We start from the raw sequence: 26,807 nt of genomic DNA, 5'->3' as shown, positions 1-26,807 counted from the left end.
GAATTTGGGCTGGGAAGTCACATATGGTTCTTTGATATTTAATTTGCATTCTGTAGTTATGCTAACATGTGTTGGTGTTTTCCGTCACTCCAACCCTGTTGAATGCGCCTCTTACTTGGAATACTATTAGAAAAGAAATTTCTTTATTATTGTGGGAGATTTATTACAATTAGAACTCATTTATTATTTTTATTTTCTTGTTATTTATTATTTTATTTATTTTGTTTATGTTATTATTTTTATTCTAATTTGAATTATAATTTATTTATGATTGGAACTTTTGTTACTATTCATTCCTTTTATGTCACTATATTTGCTATATTTGTTATATTTGATGGAATTTTGCTATATATGTGGGAAGGATATGAAGGTTGCAAGTTGTTTGCCTTAAATCTGGGAAATTCCAAACATGCTACTATTTTAAAAAAATCAAAGGTTATTTTAAGGAGTGCTTCTTTTCGCCTTTTTAAATATTTACTCTACAATCTAGAACTATATCTCGTCGTGAACTAATTCTTAGGTATTGACCGCGTTTTTTTGCCATAAGCTTTTCCAGTTTCTTTATGTTTTTCCTATGCTGATTCCTATATTTTTAGCTGGTGAGTGCAGAAGAAAGTACTCTGGATTCAGTCTCTCAAGTTGGGGAAAATAGGATTCCTTCACACCACCTAGACAACAGACCTGGATACCAGTAAGTATCCCTCTGATATGCTCAATTTATAAAGCCAATTTTACGCAGCCAAAATATTTTGAAAGATGAGCATGCAAAATTATAATGTTGAGTAGTTTTAAGTGTAATCTGCTAATCCTTGTTATCTATGTAGTTTTTTTTTGTGACGATGACTGTCGGTTGTATAGCAGAAATATTAGTGTATAAAAGTTTGATTGTCGCTATCTTGGAAGGAAAAAAGTCCTCATATCTCTCAATTACTTTTTCATATTGAAGTCACAGGGTATAGACTGGGTAAAGAATGATTCTATTTCAATGTGGTTTTTTCATGGCCACTTTGTATACAAGAAATGCTCATAGGAACTTATGATGGAGCTCATTTGATTGGAAATTGAAAGTGTTATAGCCTTTCTAAGGGGGCAAAGTTAAATGGAGGACGGCACAATCTTTTAGTAAATTTAAATATCTACAGACCGAGGTAAAAATTTGGGTCTTGATGCTTCTAACCTGCCCTCCCCCCTTTACCATGTATTTTTTAGAAGAATGATAGTCATGTTGTGCCTAGTTTAAACCGGAAAGATGCGGAGATTTTAGAAGATTCCGTGAAATTTAAGTTGCTTTACTAAACTAAAAATTTTAAGTGTTTATAAGTTAAAAGGTTATCCACTAGCTATTTTTGTTTATCATGCTTTTGGGAAATTTTAGACTCCAATCTTTTTATCATTTTTATGAAACTAGGAAACCTTCTGAGATATCTCTTGTCTCAATGGAAAGCTGAACCAAATCGGAGTCTCAAACATACTTGATGCAGAAACGAACTCATGACTTGGTGCGAAAACAAGCGTAGCCCTCAGTGCAAAGACTAAAACCAAGGTAGTTCCTGGACAAGTGCAAAGACAACCCAAGTCCAAGTTGCGGATTGATTTTGTTAAAAAGAGAGCTAAGCCCTGTTCTGGTGCTTGGTGCTGAAACGAGAAACGACCTTGGGATTTTGGTGCTCTGGCGCAAAAACGACTCAAGTCCTGAGAACGTATGAACAGGCCAAATTCAAGCTATGTAGTAACTTGGTGGGCATTTAGGACCTTACTAAAACCAAACTAATTAGAGATTTTCACTCTGTATAAGGAGAGATAACCAACCCCTCCAATATCCCTCCTTCCAACTGCCTACTCATTTGCAAAAAGGTAGTCATTATGAAGTGATAACAAATGTTCAGGTAGGCAAGTACAGATAGAGCGTCTCAAAAGATTTAATGGTAGGTTTTGTAAGACCTTTCTAGTTTCAGAACTATAAGAATAAGTAGCTTAGACAGATCTATATTCCTGGAGATGACCAGGGATATTCACGGGAGGTAACAATTAAGATATTAGCAAGTGGTAAATCAGATAAGACTAATCTTTTTGAAATTAACGAATTCTGCAAATTTGCAGGGGCCCTTGTCTTGCCCAGCACCTCTTCTTTGTAAATTGAAACCAGTGAACATGGGAAAAGTACATCTTCTCTTTCATTTTTGACAATCGTTAGGACTGAGAATTTTCCCAGGATACTAAGTACAACAATGCCAAGCCTAATATTTTAGTCGGCTGTCATGGAGAAGAACTGCAGATAAGAATAGGAAAGGGCTGAAAAGCTATTGTATTTTGCATGAAAATATTTTTAACTAACAGCAGACGCTTGGCGTAGGAAAACTGTATCTGCGTAATGATAAATTGTTTTCATTATTTGCGTAATGATAATGATTGATTGTTTTCAGAGGTAAAGATGGGTGGTTGACTGGGAGTTGCAGACAGTTACTAATTGTATAATGCCCCATAACAAGCAAAGCTTCTTGGGCTGAATATTTTTTTTTCTTTTACGTTTGTAATAGTGTTTTAGTATTCATAAAATGATTGATTGATTGATTGTATAGGTATAAAGTATAAATCGTATGGCTATTGAGTACTGTATAGCTAGAGGCTTTGACTACAAGTTAAGCTACCTTTTAGACTATTTGAAATGCTTTTTGTCAAATTTTTGTTTATATTTTCTCTCTTCCTTTATTCTGCATGATTTGAGTAGTTGTGTTTTTCTTTATAACTTGTTCTAAGGCAAGGAATTCTTGGATATTTTATTGATTTCTTGAATCAGTGCCCTGATTATAGGGAAGAATGGAAAAAGTCCTATTTTCGGAGGGAGAAATTGCACGCCCCTTCTGTAAGAGTAAGAAATTAAAGATGAAGACGTAGATATTACACCGGTGGAATTCTAGGCTCTGTCTGTGCAACTTTCCTTAGAATTACCTGGAACAGATAAAGACGGGAATATATTTTTTGAATGGTTTGCAAAACTCATAAATAGAAAAGCACATCTAGGGAAATGGGGGTTTAACCGCTAAACAGTGCAACAACTAGGGACAGAGTCCGTGAACTATCACCAATGAAGTTATTTTTCTTATTTGGAGAATAAACCCTGTGTAAATACGCAAGTGGGCGGGTGAGTTTGGGTCCATGTTTTACAAAATTCTACGATTTTAAATTGTTCTCTATTTTCATATAGCTTGCCTTTTTTTTTTACGTTTTTTAGTTTTTGACAAACTGAAAATTATAAATATAATAGTCACAACTAAAAAAAAACGTCACAAAACAAACTAAAATTCCTCTAAAAATTCCTGTATACACGCCCGTTTTTTCCATTTGACCTCAGCACTTGGGCAGTGTCTGATTTCGGACGTCCATTTTATAGTTTTTGACAAACTGAAAATTGTAAACTAAAAACGTCACGAAACAAACCAAAAGTCCTCTAAAAATTCTTGTGTATATGCCTATGTTTTCCATTTCATGTCTGATTGGATCTTCGATACTAACTCGAAACTGGTTGCCTATTCTGAACTTCTTTTTTTTTCGCATTTTAGTGGCAGTTCACTTCATCGTCGCGTGCTCGAAGAATCGACTTGCACTGAAACGGAATCCGTTTTAAGTTCTCGTCCAGGAGGTAAGAAACTTCAAAATTTATTTATTTTGTGTCATTCCATAAAATTGCAAGTCTTTCTTTTTCATCGGTTTTAATGCTTCAATCACGGTTACGGCATCAAACGCAACATAGTAAAGAACGAACTCTAGTCCATAGTAACAAAAATTTAAAGCGTGTTAAATAAAAAAAAAATACTGCCATATGAGGAAGAATCGCCATTTGAAGCGGATTCAGGAATCCGCTGAAAAATTCAAATTCTGAAAAATTCTGAAAAATTAGAAAAAATGAGGTATTTTTAACTTACGAACGGGTGATCGGATCTCAATGAAATTTGATATTTAGAAGGATATCGTGTCTCAAAGCTCTTATTTTAAATCCCGACCGGATCTGGTGACATTGTGGGGAGTTTGGAGTGGAGGAACCTAAAATCATGGAAAACGCTTAGATTGGAGGGATCGGGATGAAACTTGTGGGAAAAATAAGCAAAAGTCTTAGATACGTGATTTACATAATTGGAACGGATCCGCTCTATTGGCGGGGGGGGGGGTAATTCTGAAAAATTAGAAAAAATGACGCATTTTTAACTTACGAAGGAGTGATCGGATCTTCATGAAACTTCATATTTAGAAGGACCTCGTAATTTTAAATCCCGACCAGATCTTTTGACATTGGGGGGAGTTGGAGGGGGAAATCTTGGAAAACACTTGGAATGAAGGAATCGGGATGAAGCTTGGTGGATAGAATAAGCAAATGTCCTTGATACGTGATTGACGTAACCGCACTGGATTTGCTCTCTTTGGGGGAGTTGGGGGGAGGGGCTCGGTGATTTGGCGAGTTTGGTGCTTTTGGACGTGCTAGGACGATGAAAATTGGTAGGCGTGTCAGGGAGCTCCTCAAATTGACTTGATAAAGTCGTTTCCCAGATTCGACCATCTGGGGGGCTAAAGGGAGAGGAAAAACTAGAAAAAAATTAGGTATTTATAACTTACGAGTGGGTGATCGGATCTTAATGAATTTTGATATTTAGAAGGACATCGCGACTCAAAGCTCTTATTTTAAATCCTAATCGGCATTAAGCCTCTGATTTTCCTTTTAAATTAGTCTATTGATTCTTAGAATTTTGTTAGAGCTCATACCATATGAGTTCTTGGCTCTTAGCTCTTCTTTCCTCGTCACAAGTGTCATATGAGCTCTTAGCCCTTGTTTTTATGCTACTTGATATTTACCAGGTGACATATAGCGATCGCAAATTCTGTTGGTCTGTCTGTCGGTCCCGGTTTTGCTAGTTTAGGCACTTCCAGATAAGCTAAGACGATGAAATTTGGCAGGCGTATCAGGGACCAGACCAGATTAAATTACAAAATAGTCATTTCTAGGATTCGACCATCTGGGGGAGAGTGAGGGGAAACTTAATTCGGAAAAATTAGAAAAAAATGAAGTATTTTTAACTTATGAACGAGGGATTGGATCTTAACGAAATTTTATATTTAGAAAGATGTCGTTCTCAGAGCTCTTATTTTAACTTCCGACTGGATCTGATGACATTGGGGGGGGGACCTAAAATTTTGGAAGACGCCAGAGTGGAAGGATCGGGATGAAACTTGGTGGGAAAAATAAGCACAAGTCCTAGATACGTGATTGAAATAACTGAAACAGATCCGCTCTCTTTGGGGGATTTGGGAGGATTAATTCTGTAAAATTAGAAAAAATGAGGTATTTTTCACTTACGAAGGAGTGATCGGATCTTAATGAAATTTGATATTCAGAAGGAACTTATGTCTCAGAGATCTTATTATAAATCCCGACCAGATCAGGTGACGTTGGTGGGAGTTGGAGGGGGAAACCGGAAATCTTGGAAAACGTGAAAATTTAGCTATCTTTATCTTACGAATGGGTGACCGGGTCTTGATGAAACTTGATATATAGAAATATCTTATCTCTCAGATGCTCTGTTTTCAATTCGAATTGGATCCGGGGAATAGGGGGCTGGAGGGGGAAACAGAAATCTTGGAATTGAAACGGATCCGCTCCCTTTGGGGGGGTGTTAATTTGAAAAAATTAGAAAAACTGATGTATTTTCAACTTAAGAAAGGATGACTGGATATTAATGAAATTTGATATTTAGAAGGAACTCATGTCTCAAAGCTTTTATTTTAAATCCCGGCCAGATCTGGGGACATTGGGGGGAGTTGGAGTGGAAAACTGGAAATCTTGGAAAACGCTTAAAGTGGAGAGATCGGGATGAAACTTGGTGGGTAGAATAAACAAATATCGTAGATACGTGATTGACGTAACCGGACTGGATCCGCTCTCTTTGGGGGAGTTAGGGGGGTCCAATGCTTTGGCGAGTTTGGTGTTTCTGGACGTGCTAGGACGATGAAAATTGGTAGGCTTGTCAGGGACCCGCACAAATTGACTTCATAAAGTCGTTTTCCCCGATTCGACCATCTGGGGGGCTGAAGGGAGAGGAAAAATCTGAAAAAATGAGGTATTTTCAACTAACGAGTGGGTGATTGGATCTTTTGATATTTAGAAGAACCTCGTGTCTCAGAGCTCTTATTTTAAATAGCGACCGGCATTAAGCCTCTGATTTTTCTTTTAAATCTATTTATTGATTCTTGAAATTTTGCTTTAGCTCATGCCATATGATCTCTTGGTTCTTGGCTCTTCGGACCTCGTCACAAGTGCCATATGAGCTCTTAGCTCTTGTTCAGTTTCACCGTCGTTAGTAGGGCATTGAAAATCAAATATCTCATAAAGAGATGCTAAAAGACTCATTTGAAACCTGATTTTTATATCTACTTACTTTTTATAAGTATTAAAATTAATATTAAAATAAAGTGCAGTTTTTGACAAAAGCTTCATCTTTTTATACAATATGATATTAAAATCAATCTATTGATTCTTGAAATTTTACTTGAGCTCATGCCATATGATCTCTTGGTTCTTGGCTCTTTGGACCTTGTCACAAGTGCCATATGAGCTCTTAGCTCTTTTTCTGTTTCACCGTCGTTAGTAGGGCATTGAAAAACAAATATCTCATAAAGAGATGCTAAAAGACTCATTTGAAACCTGATTTTTATATCTAGTTACTTTTTATAAGTATTAAAATTGATATTAAAATAAAGTGCAGTTTTTTGACTAAAACTTCATCTTTTTATACAATATGATATTAAAAACATATGTTTTGACAAGATATTATAACATACGTATCTTTTGAAAATTTTCAAGAATAAAAATCTAACGGAACAGGATTTTACGTGCTTAGTTGACGCACCAAGAGTAAGATGTCTAAAAGGTTATAGCATTAATGAGATAATTTGTGACAGAGAGAGCGTGGTTCGTTCTTTACTAGCTTCTTGCTAAGAATATGTTGAAGGCTTTTTCCTGACTGTAATATATATAAAGTAAAATCATATTTTTTAGGAACCCAGTATATCCAGCGTAAAATGAGCTAATTTACAGGAACCCAGTGTGGATTTAAATGAAAGTTACACTAATTGTCCTCAATGAGAGGCGTTCCAAAAAGTTGGTGGTTCCCGGGGAAAAACTAATTACAACACTCTCCTCCCAACTCATATATGAGCAAAAAAAAAGTTGAATCAAAGTGATAAATCTGATTTAAGTGAACAGCCCCCCCCCAGCCGCGGTGCCCACTCGTCAAGGCACCAAGGGTAGTTGCCCCAAACTGTTCACCTTTTCCCTTTGAACGGCTCTGTCCTCAATTAGGTTTAGTGGTTTAAAAAAAATGACTTAAAGTCGACTTTTAAAAAGAGGATAGAAGATTCGAAGCTGTTTCTTAATTCATTTAGTTCTTATTAATTAAGAAAAGGTTATAAAATGGAGAAAAAAGAAAAAATTTTAAATCCCACTCGTGAGATTACATTTACGCAACTCGTGTAAAAACTGTTAATTTTAAATATCTGATGATTTCCCGCTGGATGTTTTGATCAAAAGACAGAATATATATTTCTGTTTCAAAATATATCTTGTTTAATAAAATGGTAAATTTTCTTATAATCCTGATAAACACAAATATTTCATGTTCTGATTGGATTAATAACATCCTTGGGACACAGTGAATCGATATCTGCTTGGCAATGCGGGACTGAAAGGCTAGAAACCATTTACTGCAGGGCCTGGGATTGCATCGACATTATGCTTTAGCGTCCTCCGGATAATCAAGCAAGAAGAAAAAGAAACAATTATAAAATTTATTTAAAGTCTGAATTGTTGGTGCAGATGCCACAACTTCTGTTCTTTTTAGGGTTAAAACTTTACTTCGTTGAAAAAATAATAATGTCACAGCAAGTTTTGATTAAGCATCTGCCCTAATTATCGTCTATAGAAGGCAAAATATGCATGAATAGAACTCGTGAATATAGGGCCTAGAAGCACATATTGCCATCTACAACTTATCGGTCCAAAATATGCTGAGTTAAAAAGATGGCATGCTGACATATATAGCAAAATTACATACATAAAGGAAAATTACAATGCCATCTGGGTTGTACCCTACCCAAGACGCTACTCCAATCACGTCACCACAACAAGTTATATGTATACTTGCCTTTAAATACAATACCACGTATTGTTGCCACGTCACAGAACTTCTGCACGTTGTCAACTATTTGGATTCATGTAACCAAAGGGTTGCAAGACTCCAAAGTAATTTTGCATTTTATTCTTTTAAAGCAGGCTAAACAGTAAAGTAATAAAAAAAAATACAAAAGCAAAGATTAAACAAAATTTGTTTCCAAATACTGTTTACAAGCTAATATTTTTGAACGTGATATCATTGGAAGACTATGTAAAACTGCGTAAAGACAATATTTCCCCTATATTCCAGTTACCCACACCTTGCTACCGTGGTGGAGACCACCCTAGTTAAGAGTAAAGGGAATGATCACTCTTAAAAAACCAGCTATCGGAAATGTTTAAAGCTTATATCTTCCCTTTTCGACCAATCAAATGTGTTTTTCTTCTGGAGAGGGTAGGCTTCAACAACATTTGTATTGGTTATGATTTTTCCTTGGGAGTGGGGGTCCTTCAGATAGAGGGCAGATATTTCTAATATTCACTACCTTCACTGATATCAAATATCAAATTCCTTTGAAGTATAGCAGTAATTGCAAAAATGTTTGAAACCAAGAGAAATACTAATTGCAACTTGAATCTTTAAAATGGTTTCCAATTAATCCTCTCCCTCCCGGAAAATTTCCTCATGTGCAAAATTAAGCACAAAAAAAGGGAAAATATGACAATAAGAATGAAAAAAGAAGGTATTTTGGAACAATCTACATATATTTCAAAATATAGGAAGAACATATAATGTAGAATATTATAGTGTATTTATTTTCTCATTTTATTTCTTTTAATTGTTCTTTTCGTGTTTTTAGGAGTTTAGTTATCATACCAGGGTAGGGTAAAGGTTAAAGAAAACAGTTCAAAAATATGAAATCGCTGACGAGCTGTAGAATGTTGTAGAGAGATAACAGGCTGAGACTAAAATATACGAGTAATTACTTCCCATGGACTTGGTCTGGTACCGAGATCTATAGTACGTGATACCAGTCCACTCCTTACGATTGAGACTGCGTTCACTAGGCGTGCACTAGAAGGTTGTCCCGTCTGAAGTACCTTATGAAGTACCTATGGGACATATTTTTTCTCTTATTAAGTTTAATTTAAATGACTTAGAATAAATCTCCAAGTTGGAACCAATCATAAAACAGACAGAACTCCTTATTCCAAGTAAGCAAGCAATAGTTTAAGCAAAGAATGTTTCCAAAAAGTCATGAACCCCAGTTGGCAAAAAAGTGTTGGGTGTTGTCCACTAGGCGTGCATCGGAAGGTTTTCCCGTCTGAAGTACTTTTAAGGGCAGCATTTTTTATGAAATACCTTTGATGGACACATTCTTTAAGATTAATTTAAATGACATGGAGTCAAACTCCAAGATAGAACCAAAAAAATTGAATATAGACATAGGCATTTATTTTGTGTTCTAGAATATTCCAAAATACCTTCTTTTTATTTGTCTTACTTTCCCTTTGGATGTTCAATTGTACTTGTGGAGGGTATTTCCCAAGGGGTAATTTTGTGCAGGGGGAGGTTGTCCGAGGGAAAGTTTCAGGGGGGGGAGGAGGGATTACGCTTAAAAATTAATTTTCGTTGTTTATAATTTTATTTTCCTTATTGCTGTCACTTCTGCTAGTGTTGCTACTACTAATATCTGCTTGTTCTCGGTTATAGCCGTCCTAACGACTTCTTAGCTTTATTATTTCTCTGCTTAAACCTATTTTAATCTCTATGCTAAGCCCCTCCCCCGACCGGAAAGCTCCATGCCCGTTTGAATTCACTACTATTGAAGCTGATTTGGAAATTGCTGCTCGTCGTCTGTCTAACACTAGAACATGATTTCTGTAATCTAAATCCTTGTTTCACTTTAATTTTTTTATCAGCTTTCTAGGATCTTTTAAAACTGCATTGACCTTGCGTTTTAAAATTCAGTATACCAGAGCATCTAGCGAAAATTAAAAAAATTATGTTATGTGGTAGTAATAAATATATTCACGTCCTGAGACCAAACTGGCTATGCATGAAGTTCAAAAAAACGTTTGACGTACGAAAAAAATACGTTCGACAAAAATATGGAGAAAAAATAGAAACCAAAAGATTTTGGAATTTTTTTTTGAAATTTCCATCCTATGGAAAAAAAAGATAAAGCATATTTTACGGCTAAAGCCTTTGCTAAGCAGGCGTCAGCACTCAAAAAAAAGGAAAAAAGTATCTATAAAGCAAAAACTAACTTTTTGAAGTAAAGTATACCAAAAAAGAGAAATGACTGAACAAATAAAAGTTAAAGAAATGAAAGATTGTTTTAGTATATTTCTTGTCTTAAAGTGTTTAAAAAATACGTGGAATAACTAAAAAAAATGGAAAATAGAAGCATAACGAAAAAACTACAGAAGAAGAAATATAGTATAAAGACAGAACAAGAAGCTAGAAAAGATAAAAATAAAGCAGCTCATTTACAATCTTCAACGTAAATGACTGATTTCCGGGTATTTTCTTCTCCTATTCTGAATTTTGTCATGGTCATTCAGTTTCCGTAACCATTCTGGCCTCTTTCGTACCAGTGGAGGAATCTTGATTAGCGCCCCCCTATCTCCCGCAAAATTTTTAGGTCAATTTTAACACAATTTTCATTTATCTTCAATTTACTAAATAATGATAATAATTATTTTATTTTTTTTATTTTTTAATTGTTCTTAATAATTTTATTTAATTAGTATTATTTTTTTTTTTAATTTTATTAATTAGTTGATATTTGTTAATTATCTTTATTTAATAACTTTGCCTTCTACTTCATTTTATAAAAATAAAATTTCAAAATTATATTAACAGATTATTTATGTGAAATTCAGCTCCCCCAAAATTTCTGTGTCTAGGGCATTTTTCGTTTTTTAGTTTCTACTATAAGTTGCTTTCCTTTTGTTTTTACCTTTTTTTGTTTTACTTATTAGATCGTCAATTGCACTCACGTAACGCACCTCACGCTAGAGAGTCGTACCGTCATTATGACAGATTTGACGGTAAGCTTTGTATGCAATTTTTCTCTTATTCTTTTGCTTGTGTTTTTATTCCTTCTTGTCGTATGTTTTTTTGCTTATTCCTTAATTTTATTTGTAAACATGTGATTGTCTGATAATGTAAGGGTGAGAATAAATTGGTATTCTAACTATTCTCAAGTGTTTAAAAAAGGAAGTTAAGTTAATGAATCATATAGGATGTATTGCTTATCTGCTTTTTATTATTATTATTATATTTTTTTTTCAAGCCTCTGTTAAAAAACTAAAATGTTCTGTATAATCCATCAGTAATTGCTATATAGTTGGTATCAGTGTTGTGCCAAGTACTTCTTTTTTTTTACTTAAGTATAAATACCGAGTACTATGAAATTTTCTTACTTAAGTACAAGTATTAAGTACTTCTCTAAAAATATACATAAGTAATACTACTTTTGAAAAAGTACTTCAGTAGTTAAGTACTCAAGTACTAATTTTCTACTTACAGTAAATAACACGCAAAACACTTCTTTAATATCCGTTGCCTTTCCAAATAGACAAGATAAGGAAGATTCTGAGGAGAGATCGACCGCTTTTCAGAGAAACTGACAGCTTTCATAAAAAAAATCAACTGGTTTCACGAAAAATCGAATTTTACTTCAATTAAGATATAAAAAGAAAAGAATTCACAAAGAAAATTCATTACAACTTGATTATGACTTAACTTAATTTCTTTCTTGCTCCTTTCAACAGCAGAAGCTTTTCAAACACATCATCTCCGAGCATGTTTCTTTTTGGAGTGAAAGTTCCACCACCTACCCAAAAAAGTCGTTCTGCAGGTGCAGACGAAGGAATGATACAGCTGTACTTTCTGAAAACTTTCTTTACCCTCGGGTACACTTAGAGCACAGATAATTCCTTTCGCCTCTCATTCAAATATGACAAAACCTCCACATTCACAGAATTGGTTTCACGGTTACGGTTGCCAGAATTATCACGAGTAGTTTCTTCATCACTGAGATCAAAGTATTCATCTACAGACAAAAAGCTACCTTTATCAGCCTCGTAAGTACTTCTGAAATCTTCGTCGCTTCGTCCACCAAGACTTCAACCGCTACATCCTTCTGGTTATCAGGAAACCACTTCAATTTGAAGAAAGGATGACTTGCCGTTGCAATAAAATAGTCCCTTGCAAGAAGATTTCTCTCGTCCAGGATCGTGGGTAATCTTTTTTCGAGACCCACAAGTAGAGCATGTACCAAAGGCCGATTGACATTCGCCAAATCTTTCAACTTTTTGAGCTTCCTTTCAAGCAATTTGATTGTAAGATAAATAGTACCGAAGTAGCATTTTTTTCCCCTGAAGAATGTCCAGTGCCACTGCTACTGGCTCCATAATTTTCATGTATTCTTGAAGAATTTCAACATCACGAGAAGCTAGCCTTGGCTTTTGCAAAGCATCACATACGTCAGCAAACTTTACAATTTTGTGACAATCCATTAAACGTTTGACACTTTCATACTTCATACTTGACACTAAACACTAAAAAAAAGAGAGCAAGTACTTAAAACACTGTTTAAAACTTAAGTGCTTAAAGGTACTTAGTTTTGAAAATAGAGAGCAAATGCTTAAAATATTACAGTGACACTAAGCACTAAAAAAATACCAAGTACTTGAAACACTATCTACAGTTTAACTACATTGACACTAAGCACTATAAAAAAGAGAGCAAGTACTTAAAACACTATTTAAAACTTTAAGTGCTTAAAAGTACTTAGTATTGAAAATAGAGAGCAAGTATTCATCTGTTTTCGAAACGAACTGACATGATTATTTTACTTTATAATAAAGGTTGATATATGAATTAGGCGTCAACAAAGGTAGGCTCAATGGACACTTTGCATAACGAAAGTTGAAGGACCGCATTTTTCTTAATATCAGCTTTCTAAAGCATTCTCAAGAAGAATTGAGCTTAAAGTTTTTATTGAGCTTAAAAGGGCATTATAGCAAAAGGATTTAACTGAATCACCTTAGCCTTTTAGGATTCATAATTACCGTAAGGGTTTTTACTGAATCAGTTTTACAATAGGCTCTACAAAAAGTGTGTTTCAATCCCGCTTTCTAGGGCTATAATGAGAGAATGGTTGAGATCGTTAGGACATGTTCTGTTGATGAAGGGTGACAGATTTCCGGAGATGCTCCTTTTCGGCCAACCGTCTAGGGCTAAATGGAAAGCAGGTTGTCCTTGTTTTGGGTGGGAGGATGTCATAAAGGAAGATTTAAAGCAAATAGGAACTTCCTGGGATGGTGTAAAGAGGGAGGCTTTGAATAGATCGGGATGGAGGAGGAGTGTTTGTAGCTCAGTTGGCCCCAGGCGGCTTGGTTCTGCGGTGAGTTGTTAGTAGTAGTATCAGTTTTACAGCTAAGCATGTCTGAGAATTATAGAGCAAAGTTTTCAAGACCCACATCTATAAAAAAAATGTATATTTTTGGAATGGGTGGTCATTGACGCGTGATAATTTGCCTGTTTTTTTTCTCATCAGGAATGATTGTATCAAAGCGGTTGTCGTAGAGCATCAGGAGAGGGATATTGGCAGAGGGAACTAGAAAGTTCTAGTACCTCTTAAGTAACAAAATAAGATACACCTGGGCAAAGCTCAGAGTTCTGTTATTTTGGGTCATAAAACACCAATGTTAACTTGCAGTATTTTGAGTAATGAGGCTTTCTTTGGGAGGTGTATTTGCCTCTGAATATATTTGCAGCCTATACAGTATTGCAGGGTTATGGTTACATGGTGGCAGCTTAGCTAAAAGGTACCGGAAGTCCAGAAACTTAGCAGCAGCTAAGTATATTACTTTCCCATTTTTGAGCTTTTTTGTTAATATGTTACTAAAGAAAGATAAACTAATTAGCTCAATTAACCAAATGCAAGAGCTCTAAATTTTCTGATCCTTAAATCAGATTCAAAGCAACATATGCACTGTAAATACATTGTAATTGATAGAAATGTTTGCAAGACCAATCCAATATTTAGATCTAATGTAGATTCTCCTAGGAGACTAGCCACCATCAAGAGCTACTGAAAATCTTTATTTTAACTGTGAAACTTGATTGAAAAGATAAGGAAAATGTATGTCCCCTGTGTCAGCAAGGCTTTCAGTGAAAGCAGGTCGCATCAAAGGGAACTCCCTAAGCTGCAAAATCGCTCAAATGATACTACCTTTTAGCTCATTTTTAGCGTGTTCCTAGCAGGTATACTAGAAAATTTTTAGGGACTGCCATTTCCTGAACTTTAAAAAGAAAGATAAAATTATTAGCTCAAGTAACCACCTTCAAGAGCTCTAAATTTGATGATCCTTAAATCAGATTCAAAGCAACATATGCACTGTAAATACATTGTAATTGATAGAAATGTTTGTAAGACCAATCCAATATTTAGATCTAATGTTAATTCTCCTAGGGGACTAGGGGACAAAGCAGGTCGCATCAAAGGGAACTCCATAAGTTGCAAAATTGCTCAAATGATACTACCTTTTAGCTCATTTTTAGCGTGTTCTTAGCAGGTATACTAGAAAATTTTTAGGGACTGCCATTTCCTGAACTTTAAAAAGAAAGATAAAATTATTAGCTCAAGTAACCACCTTCAAGAGCTCTAAATTTGCTGATCCTTAAATCAGATTCAAAGCTACATATGCACTGTAAATACATTGTAATTGATAGAAATGTTTGTAAGACCAATCCAATATTTAGATCTAATGTTAGGGGGGATGTCACTAAATCTGTATTTTTTCAAAGGGGGCAATCTGAAGCTTTAGAACGAGAGTTTCCAGGTCGATTTCTAAACTTTTCAGATCCTTCATACCAGTATGAAGACTGGTAGACTTCATACCATATATTCCAGAGGTTGGAATATAAGCTCTAACCTGTCTGGCATCAACACTTAGGCTATGTACCTATTAGTGGCATGCTATGTATTTGTTGAAAGTTCAACTTGTTAATATATTTTTCTTTGTATCTCACTGTAAATGGAAAGGTAGTGTGGTCTAAGAAATTATTTATCTTATCAACGTGGTACCAGTATCCCAAGTTTGTTTTTGCGAAAAGCTACGTTTTCAACAGTTTTTGGGGGTGCCTGCAAGGGGTTCACTAAATCCACTAAGTTGCACTTTCCAGCACAACTTCTTTGGAAGTAAACTAATGCCGACTCTGATTTCATAGTCTTGTCAAAGACGAAGGAGGAGGGGGGAGTTGCCATGATTTAAACCAAGTGGTCAATGTGAGAGCTAATATATGTTAGGTCCTCTTCTACTGCGTAATTCCTCTTTAGCATAAAAAGCGAAAGGTTGAGGGGAGGCACAGGCCCCTTATATATAGATAAATTTCTGTTCGCTATAAGTTTTAGCGTCGCTGTTCCTTACATTAAAATAAAAATTTGTTTGTGTATTTACATTATTTTGGATCCGTTTTGGATCTTGGAGAATAAAAATACTATATGTGCGTAATTAAAGGTAGCTTACTTGGCTTGAACGTGATGTGAGAATGACAAAGTTTTCTCCTGTATCTCTTGATTGATTTTGATAGATAGATCCTATGGTGGCAAGGAAAGGACCGGAGCCTGATAAAATCGTATAGCCGTTTCATATCTTGGGGGATTTCTTGCCAGATGGCCTGAATAGAAGTCTAAGTATATGTGAAAATGTTTTACCAGTTTTGTGGTGCCATCCAACTTGCTTTTACAGTTTCAATTATCACTTTCTAAGTTTGCGTTTGTTCTCCAGTTGCTGCTCGAACGAACCGTCCACGGTGTCAATCGGAAGTAAAAGTGCTTGTGGGTAGTCTGTCGCAAATCCTGTATATTGTCCCATGTAATGGAAACATGGCTTCTTTCTCAGCTTGTAAAAAGAATACTCTTTTGGTCGGTTCAGTCCGTGAAGGGCTAACGGAAAACTGACGCCAAGTGTATAAAAACTATATACCTGGGATAGGTTTATAAGAGTACTAGTTATGGTAACCCGTGTTTACAGGCATATTGCGATAAGTTGGCGATCGTTACGAATTTAATGTTTTGCAACAATGCAGTTTTATGCTTATTCATGAGCCAAGTTGAAAAAATGAAACTAGTCTAGAAGCTTTGAATCTATAGAGGCATTTACATACTATACTATTTAGTATATTCTATACTATACTATATGATATACTATACTATAATCTTCCTTTTCGTCCCAAATTTGGCTCTAAATAACTTTTCTATGTAATGCAAAGATGACAGTACGTAGAATGTAATTTGAATGTTTTGATTTGACAAAAGTCGGAAAAGAAAACTCTTTTGAGGGGATAATGAGGCTTGGAAATGTTAACCCATGAAATACCATGGAAGAGTCAAATTTTGGAACTATTTTTTTACCGCTTAAAAGAGGTTCTATAGACCCCTATAGAGGTCCTATACCTTTAAAGATCACCCTATCTCGTCCATTATTATCTTTTTTATTTTGTTTAGCAAAACTGTATAATTGGGTAGTCTTGCTCATAACTTGTAGAGGTTGGATAAGAGATCCGAATAAACGACAGGAAACTAAAAGCCGATACGCCCACTTTCCTGGAAATCTTAGAAAAACCGTTTAACTTTTCCTATTTTGTGCCGGAGATGAACAGTTTTAATGAGACCTCCTTCTTTAGAAAGTTTGAATTTTGTTTCTTCGATTAAACGGACACATAATTCTCGTTTTAAAGTTCAGGAAATGGCAGCTCCTTAAAAATTTACTAGTATACCTGGTAGGAACACCCAATTTCCTGGAAATCTTAGAAAAACGGTTTAACTTCTCCTGTTTAGTCCCGGAGATAATCAGTTTTACTGAGACTTACATCTTTGGAAAGTTTGAATTTTGTTTGTTCGATTAAACAGAACAGGATTTTCTTTTTAAAGTTCAGGAAATGGCAGTCCCTAACAATTTTCTAGTATACTCGCTAGGAACACGCTAAAAATGAGCGAAAAGGTAGTATCATTTGAGCAATTTTGCAGCTTAGATGCTACCCTTTGATGCTACCTGCTTTGACTGAAAGCCTTGCTGACACAGAGGAGATACATTTTCCTTGTCTTTTCAATCAAGTTTCATGTTAAAACAAAGATTATCGCTAGCTATTGATGGTGCCTAGTCTCCTAGAAGAATTTGTTAATAGGCCCCTTGTCTTTAGAGGGTCAGCCGACGATGAGACTCGCAAAATGATTTTAATATATAGAATCCCCTTAATCTGTTTTTTGTAATTTAACTCTAGATTATCTTTTTGTTTGTGGTACCAAAAGATACTGTTTGAAACCACAATTTAAGTGAAAAGGAGGAGTGCTGTGCCAGATGGGTCTAAAATCAAACTAAAAACGGCCCTTACAGCCCTAGCTTAGGGCTAGGGGCAAAATATCACAACCAAAAGTTTGTTTTTAATTTAAAACTTTCTTAAAATAGAGATTGGAATTTTTTTCAGAAATTTGGAGACTAGAAATTTGTGACGAATCAAGAGATTAAATTTCTTTGACACTGAGGATATTTGATATGGATGCCACTTGAAAAGATTTTGTGCATAAAGTAACCTGAAGCTCGTAAAAATATTGTGCCAACCTGCTTATTTAACGCTCAGATTTATTAAACGCTTTAATGTCAAGAAGTATTTAGAGTTGGCTGTAAAATAAGCAAATTTTTTCCTATTGTAGAAAAGTATTTTAGAAAAAAATCTTTTTATTTTTTTAACCATTCAAAAGCAAAATTGATTAAGTTTACGTTTCAATTTTTTTTAGATTTGACTGTTAAAGCTTAGTCCTTGGCAAACTCCATGTAGTAGTAAAACAACTTTTATTATCAAAACAATGATATATCATACTAATGGCACACCAAAAGCATAGCTTGCGAAGCTCTGCTATTAGACAACAAACAATCACGAAAAAAAACCTGAAAAAACAATAAAAAAAAGAATAAGGGGATAGAATCATGTACCAAAAAAATCCGCATAATCAATTACTCTACAAAAAAATATAACATATGGAAATCTCGAAGCAACAAAATAAAAAAATAATAAAATATAAATAGATTATTTTAATGTGTTTCAAAAGTATATTTATTTATAGCATCGAGTATATAGTATATTTACTTTTAGCATCGAAAGTTCTGCCGAAAAGTCACTGTCGTAGAATAATTCCACGTGTCATTACGTTTTTTATTTGTGATCATCAATTTTTGTTCACCTAGTTTTGTGGGAAATTTTGGAGAGCCCAATTTTCCTTCTTGAAAATTCGGGGAAACCCCCAAAATTTGGGGATAGTGAAGGCTCTGATTAAGGGAACTATATTCTTGGATCTTATTATTATGGTACTGAAACCCTTCATTGAATTTTTCGATTTCTAGGCCACGTGAACAGAGTAAATGGAAGTGGTAAACATCGTGGTAGGCATTATGAGTCATCAATGGTCAGCTCGGACTTGGAATCCACCAGTTTTGTTGACTCTGAGGATGAAGCCTCTTCACGAATTACGACAACAACCGGTAATTTTTCGATTTTAATAATAAAGACTCACTGAAGGCGTTTTGGCTCGTATCACAGTATGATGCTTATCGATCTCTGAAGCGTGGGTAGCGACCATTTTAAAATTACGATATTCTTTAATATAATATGGTGGTACCTCAGCAGCAAAAAATCTGCGTGATTTTAAATTATAAACAGTATCAGGTGATAAAAGTATATTATTGAAAGTTTAATACGCAAACTTATATTTATTATTCTTAGGGAAGAGTAGAAATTGGCGACATTTTAGATAAAACGTCTCAGAGAAGCCAGCTTCTAGTATTTGGAGAGGAGTCCGTGCGAATGAAGTCCCCCATTGCCGAAAATGACGTTATTGAGTTACCCCTATCTGGCTTTTTGCTATTTCACATGATGAACGTGAAGCTGGTGAATCTTCAAATTATATTAGTAAGATAACTGAGGTTTTAGTGACCTAAAATCGTATAATAAAGGAGATAATTAGAAGGCATGATCGTAATTTTCAGATCCATCCATCCAACGAGCCAGAATTATAGTTAAGCGTCGGCACTGTTTCTGTTCTTATTTCTGTTTCTGTTTTTGTCTAACCTGTTTCTGTTCTGTTTGTTCTTAATCTGTTTATTTCCGAATCTGTTTTTCTTTTTACCTGTTTTCTGCTTCTTTTTTTTTATTCGTTTAACCAAGTGTTTGCGTTTACGCTATTGTTAAGGCTTGCTACCTTTGGGAGATTGAAAGGTCTTCATGCTTTGGTCACCTCCTTCACCTTTGTGTAACCAATGCTCTCAAGTTCTCAGGAGAAATTGATGTAGAGCAAGTTGTTGTATGTGAATCTGATGACAATGATAGTGAACTGGAAGAAGGCTCAAGTAGATAGCTAGAGATTGATGCAGACGAAGATGATCTATCCGATGTCATAAATGAGAATATTACTAATACCGCGTCTGATATGGATGACCCTGACAAGTTGGATGAATAAAGTGGACTACATCTACATCTGCATCTGTCTACATCTGGACTACAAACTACATCTGATCTGGAGGCAGCACTAGAGACATAGTTTTTACTTTATTTTATTTAGCTAGCTCTTGTAACTAACGCTTTTTCAGCTAAGAGGAAGCTCTAGTCTAACTAAAAGGCATTCTCCGCAGATTGAGAACCTGTAGCTCAATATTAACTTTAAAGCTGGTCCAAAACAGAGCCAGAAGGTTGCAGTACTGTTACCTTATATCTTAGGACAAAATAAATAAGGTTGGGCAGTTTGCAAAGAAGTGGAAAGGGCTTTATAGTACAATTCAGTATAAAAAGTGGCTCTAGTGATTTATCAGTTTTCGTATTCAACAAATTTTAGACACCATGGATGCATTAGTAACTGCAACCTAGTAAAGAGCAAATCAAGGGCCTATAGTAACCAAAAATGAAAAAATATGTTTTGCTAGAAAAACCACTCTACGCAAAAAACTATTTGATGCTGATTCAGCAATGTTAATTATTACCTCCGTTAAACTTCTTAGTACAAAAACAAATTTCCCTTATTTTCGAAAAGAGCCTGAAATCTCTCGAAAATGGTAGTGGATCGAAATAAAAAGTACACCATTGAAATCGCCATGATTGAAAACTCCTAAAAGGAGGTATACAGTCCCCACCCCAAAAACCAAAGAAATTCGTATTTTTGCATGGATACTGCAAGCCATCGAATTTGCAAGACCAACTGATGGGACGCTCGAAACAAGAATGTTTGGAAGTGACAAGTTCAAAGTTTGAGCTTCAGTTTGTTTTCCATTTTATTTAAAGCTGTTGTGCTTTTGTATCAAACAGTTCATGGTAACGAACTATAAGTAAGGAGCGATGCGGCTCACTAGTAACCGAAACTCTTAAAAAATTTAATTTTGATAACAATAGATGTATCAAAAGAATGGCTCATTATGTTGATTCCGAATATATAAGATTCATTAAGCTTAGTGTTACGCATCAAAAGCTACGAGTCTGAGATAATTTGCCTGATTTTCGAAAAAAGTGTGTGTGGGGGGGGGAACAACCCCCCAAAAGTGAAGGAATCTTGTGAAAATCACACCATCAGATTTAGCGTATCCGAGAATCCTGATGTAGAAGTCATAAGCTTCCATCTACGAAAATGTAGAAATTTGTATTTTTTACCAGCAGAAAGATTACGGATGTGTGTTTATTTATTGTTTTTTCCCTGGGGGGATCGTAACGAGCCAATAGTCCTAGAATATCGAGAAAGGGCTCATTCGAAAGAAAATTAAAAGCTCTACTGCCCTTTCCAAGTGACCAAAAAGTTTCTAAGGCAACTGACCCCCCTCCCCCTCCCCACTCACCTTTTTTTCCTAAAAGGTGACCGATCAAAATTCTGAGATAATCATTTTGAACAGTATAGTTGAAAAACCCAGTAACAATGTCTTTGAGGATAACAACCCCCCACAGCCCTTGGGGAAAGGGTTGTAAGTCAGGAAATTTGTCCATTGCTTATGTATAGTATTTCTTATTATGAAGTATACAAAATTTTCCGGGGAGGGGGGAATTTTATGCTGGGGGATTCTCTATGGGGATAATTTTCCGTGGGTAGGGAAGTTCCGGGGGTGAACTTTCCATGGGAAATTTTATACTGGAGCAATTTGCTCAGATTTCTATATAAAATCCTTTTTATTTGTCTTCCTTTCTCTTTGCGGACTCAATTTTGCATGCGGAGATTCTGAGGGAAATTGTCCGGGAGAAATATTTACCAGGTTGAAATTGTCTAGAGCAGTGGTTTTCAAACTATAGTATGCGTACCCCTTGGGGTTACGCAGAATTTAACTCTGTCACTGGCAAAGTTGTCAGAATAGTCCCTTTCTGACTCTCAAGCGCCTTCAGTAGGAACACTTTGACGTGCGCGTGCCACTAAGACTTAGTCATCCGAGTGGCTGTGTAGGCCGGCCAGTATCTTGTGTCGCAGTACTGCAGTAGTATTGCCTGTTATTACAAGCCCGCTCTCAAATTGTGCTATTTTTGTGATGTGTTGTGTCATTCTGCGGACGCTCAATCTTGTTCAAACAGTACGTCAGTTTATTGATTCAGGTACGTAAGGGAATTTTACAATAAAATTAACAATTACCAGAATTATAAAAAAATATGATATATGGCTCTAAAGAAAAGACCTCATGAAGATCTGAATCAAAGTTCTGGGCCATCAACTTCACAAAATTGAAGTAGTCCTGTTACAAATGAGCAGCCCAAATAAAAAAAATGAAAAAGTCGAAAAACTAGCAAATAAATATAAAAGTAAAAAAAGAAAATATGACGGGTTGTACTTAAAATTAGGTTTTACTTGGAGTGGAAGCTCACACGAGCCTAATCCACAATGCGTGATTTGTTCTGAATTCTATCAAATAAATCTATGAAACTTTCTTTTTTTAAACGCCATTTTGAAGGCAGACATGGGAATTTAGTAAAAAAGTAGTTACAGTACTTTGAACGTCTTTTGAAAGATCTTAAAAATAGGAAAAGCACGATAAAACAGTTTTCTGGTGCAGAATAAAATGAAAGTGCTGTAAAAGCTTCTTACAAAGTTAGTCATTTGATTGCGAAAGCTGGTAATAACCTTACTATTGGCGAAGGTCTAATCCTCCCCGCCGCAGCAGAAATTGTTTCTTGCATGTTTGGAGAGAAAGAGACAAAAAGAATTAAAACAATTCCAGTATGGAATGACAGAGTTTCAAGGAGAATTAGTTATATGGCGTATGACACAAAAGAACAACTTGTCGGAGTAATTCGAGGTAGTCCTTGCTTTGGCAGACGATTCGATGAAACCACGCTGGCATAGCCAAACTGATCGTTTTTGTACGTGGCCTTTTTTAAGATGAAATATTTGAAGTAGATAGCTTCGAAGACCACACTGCCTTTCCATGACGAAAGTATAACAGTTCAAAATAGGAATGAAACCTTTTAATTGACAGTGAACAGATATAAAAATTTTAACTGGATATTTCGAACACATATACAGTGTTCATCATCAGCAGTAAAACTGAAAGGTTTCATCCCTATTTTGAACTGTTATACTTTCGAAATATTTGAAGCTACTTTATTTTGTAATCTATTATTTAAATATCGACAAAAGACGAAGACATTTTCAAGTTGTTAGATTCTTTTTTTTTCCCGAAAACCAGCTCGAGTGGAAAAAATGTGTCTCAGTGTGTATGGATGGTGCTAAGGCTATGAGTGGTCACATCTTGGGGCTTGTAGGCCATGTTAAAAAGGTCTCAACCGAGCCGATTGTATGTCACTCATTGGGTATTTGTCCAATACCCTAATAACGCCCCGCTCTTTACGCTAAAGTTTTTTGCTGTTTTAAAAAGAAGAGTTGAAAGAAAGAGTCAAACTTTAGCGTAAAGAGCGGGGCTTTGATGAGGAAGTAGCTCCTTTCATATACGAAGTAATTTCTGTTCGTTTTAAGTTTTAATGTCGCTCCTTACTTTCAGTTAAAAAAAATTTTTTTTTTTTAATTCATTAAAGTTCCATATTATCCCACGCTGAAAAATAAATATTTCACTGCTGGTACTATATTGTTAGATTTCTGGATCTGTATTTGGAAGGAATGTAAAGAACTGCCAAGCCCTGCTGTTCAATTTCTTGTAGGGTTTTCCACCACTTTTTTATATGGAAAGGGTTTACCAATTTTGACCTATCTTAGAAGTAAATCTAGAAACAAAGTAAATATTGAAGATGATTTAAGATTGTATTCATATACAGGTTCTAAGTTAGTACCTGATTTCAATTAACTGTGTAAAGGGAAACAAGCTCATTCTTCTCACTGATCTCCATGAAAGTAAAGACTTTTTATTCGTTAAATTTTGTGTTTTGTTTTTAAATAAAAATGTTTGTAAAAATTAACTCTTTTTTTTTTACTTAAACATGATGCGTAATTGAATTTAAAAGGTTAATGCTTTAATATTTGTTTAATATATTAGCTATAGTTTACTTAGTACCGGTAACTGAGAAGGGGTACCTAAAATGAATTGTGGGTACAGTGTCTAAGTAAGTTTGAGAACCACTGATCTAGAGTATCTTTCTATAGGTGGGGGGTTTTCCACGGGAGAGTTTTTTCCACGGGAGACGGCCTCCAGGGGGGATTTTCGGCTGGAACACCTTTCTACTGGGGGCGGTGGGTATATTTGAGAAGAATTTTCCACGGAGGGGGATTTCCGGCATGCAGAATTTTCCCTCCTCAACGCCTCACTCTTTACGCTAAAGATTGCCTCTTCATCCCAAACTCTACCTTTTGATGTAATAAAAAACTTTGGGGTAAAGAGCGAGGTGTTGAGGAGAGCACGCTCCCTTTCATATACGGAATAATTTCTGTTCGTTTAGGTTTTAATATCGCTCCTTTCTTTCAGTTGATTTTTTTTTAAATGTAATTTAAGAGAAAAGTTTGTTCCTTTTGTTTCATGCTATGTTGTTCAACATCTTGAGGTGGCAAGAACGATATTGTGCTGTGCCCAGGTCTTCTAATAAGTTTTAGAATCGCTTTTGCAGTCGGGGTCGTACTGTATGCGCATGTAGTTGATTAAAAATAAGATACATTAGTGAATTTGGGATGGCTTCAAGGTGGTTTCTTTATGCAAGCTTGGGAATTACAGCGTATAACTCGCCCAATATAGTTGACAGGGTTCAACATCTTAAAAAGAGGAAGATGAAAAAAGGGGGTTAAAACAGTTTTTTTTTTTTATAAAAACTGTTGTTTTCTGTTTTTCCAAAAACAGAACAAAAAGTAGAAACAGGTCACCTGTTTTTTACGGACCTGTTTCTGTTCCGTCCTGTTTTTTTTTCTTTTCTGTATCTCTGAAAAACAGAAACAGTGCTGATGCTTGATCATGATATTTAATTACTTAGAGTATGTATCTTTCAATTGAGATAACAAAATGTAAATTTTATTTCAAGAATGTAATTTGGAATGTAGTTTGAACCATGCAGATGTGTACCATTGAATCAGGGAGGCCTAGTCCTGGTAAAAAAAAATGGTCCGTTTCAATAGTTCTTAATTGGACTTCCCACTGTGAACTCTAATTTTTTGCAAAATAATTTTTGATACGAACAAATACATTTCTATGATTCAAATACATACGAATCAATCAAGGAAGGGCAGTTGGGGCTCTATAAAAATTTTTGCACCTATGTCATCTAGTGTTTGGCGCCTCCTACAATTTTTCAGTCTTCTTAGTTGTGTTTTTCTCAGGTGCTGTGATCAGACACTTTTTACTCCTGTAATTTTGCCATTTATAGGAATTATGCTAATTTTGCTTAATTATTGCACTAAAAAACTGCCAAGAAATGCAAAATGTTAGATGGTGTTGTTTTTTTACACACGAATGCCAGTTTCCCCTCTTATAAGTTGCCTATATTTTTTGATCTTATTATTCAAAAATTTCAGTGCTGCTAAGTACATGATGCCATAGTGCACCTCAATGAACCACTAGTAACCCCACAAAAATATTTTACTGGAAATTTTCAAGCTATGATTATTTAAAACTGCTGCGATGTGTAAGGAATCAGCTTTCACTACATGTAGTCTCCCACTGTGTGAACATCCAAAATGCCATTGGGGTGTCTTTAAGAAGCGAGGAAAGGTGATTCAAAGTTGCCAAAAGAAAGTTCATTGGTTTTTAGTCTCTAGTGCTTGATAGTTTTCATTTTTTCTTTGTCTATAGTAAACGTAGACAATAGTATCAAAAATTAAAGAAAGTATCAAAAAATTTATCAAAAAAGTTCAGTGGTTTTTGGTCTCTGGTGCTTTATGGTTTTCAATTTTTCATTGTCTTTAGTAAAGGTAGACAATATTATCCAAAATTAAATAAGTATCAAAAAAGTTCAGTGGTTTTTCGTCTCTGGTGCTTTATGGTTTTCAATTTTTTCTTGTGTAAAGTAAATGTAGACAATAGTATCCAAAATCTTGTCAGTCTGATAGTTGTTGCACTGAGAAAAATCAGTGTCTAAAAAATTTACCATCGCCATCTAGCGTTTGGCGTTTCTTGGCCTTTTTTTTAGCTTTGTAGTTGTTGTTTTTTATTCAGAAACTGAGATTGGTCACTTATTACTATACTACTTTACGAATATCTCTATTGCGATTTATAGTACCTTTACCTTATTACCTTCCACCCCAGTCTGGACTTCTTACCATGTCAAAAAATGAACTTTTTTTATACTGGTTGCACCCCAGTCACCAAAAAATTATTTTTTTTCTACTTTTCAAAAATATTCACGATATTTAACATTTATTATTATTAATTATGTTTAATTTACACAGCAAACCAGTGTTTCCCGTGCTGCGGCAGCTATTCCATATCATAAGTAAAAAATTGAGAATTTTTTTTCTATTTTGTTTCTAAGTGTGTTTGTTTGTTACGATCAGTTTACGACCAATGTATCATTATATACCTCGTGACTTTTGCTGTCTTCAACAATCTCTAGAAGTTGTTTCACGACTCAGAGGCATTTTAACATTATTATTTTTCGAGATTAACATTTTTTATTATTATTTATGTTTCACTTACAGAGCAAACCAGTGTTTCCCGTGCTGCGGCAGCTAGACATAGACGACAACGTCGAAGACGGCACAAGCATGCGCCTATGACAAGGACCTCCTCTTTTTCTTCCATAACTGAGTCTACAATGTCCGTCAATGTGATAACAGTTTCGTTGAATATGGATACTGTCAGTTTCTTAGGCATATCAATTGTTGGACATAGTAATACTGGTGGCGATGGCGGAATTTATGTAGGATCTATTATGAAAGGGTAAGGAGGCTTTTTATTACTTTTTATCTAGATGAAGATCGATTTAGGAGTTATACTGTATATTGATTTGAAATTTTAACCTGTACCAGATTCGAATTTGTTAAACTTAAGAGCATTGGAACATAAATATATATTTTTAACTCATTTTTTCAAAATTGACTGAAAAGTAGATTTTTTTTCCAGAATCTATGAATATAAGTGAAATCGAAGGGGGCGAAATAGACTGGGCTTTACATAGCGCAGATATACATTTGATCTAAGTTATAAATATATTAATGCAAAAAAAACAAAAAAAAAACTGAGG

The 26,807-nt window shown here is 35.2% G+C and overlaps 1 protein-coding gene across 3 annotated transcripts in view; it reads left to right on the top strand.

The window, feature by feature from the left end:
- The window catches only part of LOC136030482 (segment polarity protein dishevelled homolog DVL-3-like), an 86,118-nt gene that overhangs the window by 12,648 nt on the left and 46,663 nt on the right, over positions 1-26,807 (top strand). For 2 of the 3 annotated variants that reach the window (XM_065709499.1, XM_065709498.1), the window contains exons 3-7: positions 597-691; positions 3,561-3,640; positions 11,147-11,215; positions 18,581-18,718; positions 26,263-26,503. In XM_065709499.1, coding sequence (XP_065565571.1) covers positions 597-691; positions 3,561-3,640; positions 11,147-11,215; positions 18,581-18,718; positions 26,263-26,503 — 623 coding nt within the window. The remainder of the gene's footprint in view (positions 1-596; positions 692-3,560; positions 3,641-11,146; positions 11,216-18,580; positions 18,719-26,262; positions 26,504-26,807) is intronic. The other variant, XM_065709500.1, reaches the window with a different exon arrangement.

The sequence above is a fragment of the Artemia franciscana genome, chromosome 8, assembly GCF_032884065.1.
Source record: "Artemia franciscana chromosome 8, ASM3288406v1, whole genome shotgun sequence".
Lineage (NCBI taxonomy): Eukaryota > Metazoa > Arthropoda > Branchiopoda > Anostraca > Artemiidae > Artemia > Artemia franciscana.
Note: the sequence above shows the minus strand (reverse complement) of the source record. Positions and strands in the feature narration are given on the sequence as shown.